The sequence below is a fragment of the Saccostrea cucullata genome, unplaced genomic scaffold (genome assembly GCF_032062105.1).
Source record: "Saccostrea cucullata isolate Sc308-1 unplaced genomic scaffold, CSIRO_AGI_Scuc_v1 ctg499, whole genome shotgun sequence".
In the NCBI taxonomy this organism is placed as follows: domain Eukaryota; kingdom Metazoa; phylum Mollusca; class Bivalvia; order Ostreida; family Ostreidae; genus Saccostrea; species Saccostrea cuccullata.
The window spans coordinates 152,589-155,310 of NW_026926402.1; the positions used below are offsets into that span (position 1 = coordinate 152,589).

At 30.5% G+C, this 2,722-nt stretch overlaps 1 protein-coding gene across 1 annotated transcript; it reads right to left on the minus strand.

Annotated features, from left to right (window-relative positions):
* Positions 1 to 468: 468 nt before the first annotated feature.
* LOC134271586 (uncharacterized) lies at positions 469 to 1,476 on the minus strand. The gene is made up of 2 exons (XM_062753789.1): positions 1,129 to 1,476; positions 469 to 827 (listed from the first exon to the last, which is right to left on the minus strand). Exons 1-2 carry the CDS (start codon positions 1,196 to 1,198, stop codon positions 535 to 537), a joined length of 363 nt encoding a protein of 120 aa, XP_062609773.1. The 5' UTR covers positions 1,199 to 1,476; the 3' UTR covers positions 469 to 534.
* Between the last annotated feature and the right edge of the window lie 1,246 nt (positions 1,477 to 2,722).

Consider the following 2,722-nt stretch of genomic DNA (forward strand, 5'->3'; position numbering starts at 1 on the left):
ATGAATCAATAAAAAGTATTTTTAAAATAAAAAATATGAAGAAATACAAAAATGAAAAGAAATCTTTATTTTGCAAATAAAAACAATGACTACAGGATATTTTGCTAAATGAATCGTAAAATATTGTAAGAAGATTTATCATTGGAGTCTCATTCTCTTTTAAAAATGATTTTTGAAGCCATTTTATAAACGCTGAATTGTCTACAAATTTTCGGTTTGCCAAACCATGACAATAAGCGTAATGAGGATGCTTACTGGCTACATGGAACCTGGTCACTCCAATGATGTTTTTCAAAAAGCAATCGCTTGCTCCGCTCCCAATTTAAATTGTTTTATTAGACATCTGGGCTTGATTACTTGTCGTATTCCTTTTTCTTAATAATGTCCTGGACTTGGTAAAACCTCATGAAATAATTTTTTTTACCTTACAATTTTTTGGGTTTTTTTTGCACAAGAATGAAAAAATAGAGATGCCATTTATTGATTTTAAGTGAAACGAAATTAAACATATTCTAAAATAGTTTTGAAAAAAAGTTAAAAATATACTTTTTGGATGTGCAGAGCTATTCCCAAAAAAATGAAAATCGAAGTGTTCACCAAGCGCATGCTCATTGTAGTAGAGTTATAATGCATGATGGTCTTTTCATCTGTAAGACATCTGATTCCACTAAATTTTACGTCGACGATTTCAAAGCCAGGAACCCCTATATCCACCAAACCCCATTTGTCTCTGTCTACAGACACGTTTTTCTGCATCATACAGCTGATAGGAATATCAGGATCAATTGATACACAATCTCTTTGTGAAACTTCAGCCATCTTTGTTTCTAGATACAGGAAAAAGTGCTTTTATATTAAGTTATTGACTGTAATTAACTGTATTAAAATATATCAAATTTTACATTTCATTACCTCTAACGTTGTTGAAGCAGCTATTATGAAGAAATAAGATAGCAACATAGTTTGATACGTTGCAGCTTTTAACGATGGCTTTTGTGAAAAAGATATAACCATCTCCTTCTCTCTCTCAAAAAAAGAAACATAATTATCATATATAGAAAGAAATACTAAACTATACTATGCTAAACTTTAATACTATATTAAACACTTTCGTATAGATTCTTTTACCATTCGATCCATATAAAGGAATGTGAACTGTTACTGTCAAGGTACCATTCACGGCTCCACATCTGTACATCTTTCCAGACGTTTGATTAGTCGGGCACTGCACTTCACTGATGTTGTAAACTTTCTGGTTAGGAGGGAAACTGGCACATAGAAAATCCGTGATACCGAGGCCATCACTGATAAATGGGGCGTAGTCTGTTAAAACCAGATGGGTGCACTGAGGGCAAGTCAGTCCTGAGTATCAAAACATGAGAATTACTTGCAATTAGTTTCCGATCACATCTTATTGCTTCTCAAAGTAACTCAAACAGGGTACAATATGATTTTCTGTATAAAGAAAATCATAATTCACTATAAGATATATTTAATCAATTACTGAAATGTGTTTGCATATTAATATGCAATATATTGAACAATTTTATAGATAGAAAGATGGTAAAAATTGTTTTTTATAAAGTATTTGTTGCTGATAATTAATAAAAATGAGAAAGTATAGTAACGGCCAAATATTTTGGACCCTTATTGATGTAAAAATTTTAACACACTTTTAATTATTATAATATGCATTGAAAAACTTCAAATATTTCTGGTTTTAAAACCATGCAGCAATACATTTAATTCAAATAATACAGGGAGACAACATGATGGTCCTGAAGTTGGGCATTTTATCGAATTTCCTCAATTCCAATGGAATTTCATAACATTTGAGATACTTCACATTTCGGGAAATATGGAGCACAAACTTACCTATCTGAGATTTAAATACACAAGAATCATCTAATATTAGTGCATGAAATATTTTAATTTGGCAGGTAGGAAAGCTCGTTTTCGAAAACACAATGTGCTATAAAATTGATGAAAATTTGCACAAAGATGAGAAGATTTGAAAAATCGCATATTTTGTGACCTTCCTGTGACTTTTGTGTACCCCCTAACTTAGAATCAATACTCATATTGTAAAAGGGATTATAGCAAGATTTTAATGATAAACTATTGTATCCTTCCTGGAGACACCAAAACTCAGGATCCACAATAGGGTTTTAAATGATCTTGTCCAAATTCTTAGAACATGTACATACCAATGTTCCGAATGTTCCAAATTCTGTGCTTTTCAAATGTTTTAATAACAACCTTATCAATTTCATAAAGATTAATCTGTTTAAAAATGTATTGCAAAAATCATTAGATAGAGACAAGAAGAGTCTAGTCAAATTTCATTTCTATAAAGAATATTATCAGGAAAAATGTCTTTTTCTAAAGAGTTACTTGTGAATTTAGCCTTATTTTCGTCCTCTCAAACTCCGATTTTATCTTACAAATATCCATTTTTTTTAAATTTCATTTTTCGTTTTAAATAATTCTTCATGACGTACACTAATTCTTCGTTATATTTTAGCACTATCTCAACCATTAATACTTAGTACTTCAATATGTCTTGAGCACAGACATAATGCAGGCCACTAGTATAAATGATGGACTAATTTGTAGGATAAAGTCTATAAAAAAACTGAAGGATAAAAATATCAACCTTTTGCAATAAACACTTTCCAGCGACTTTTCCCAATACATTGAAGAAAATTATTGTTTGTTACAT

What these genes read in the sequence shown, in the direction of transcription:
- LOC134271586 (XM_062753789.1), bottom strand. Translation starts at nt 1,198, where the DNA reads ATGTACAGATGTGGAGCCGTGAATGGTACCTTGACAGTAACAGTTCAC. An exon ending in TCCTTTATATGGATCGAATG is followed by an intron (nt 828 to 1,128) that starts GTAAAAGAATCT and finishes TCCTGTATCTAG; the next exon opens with AAACAAAGATGGCTGAAGTT.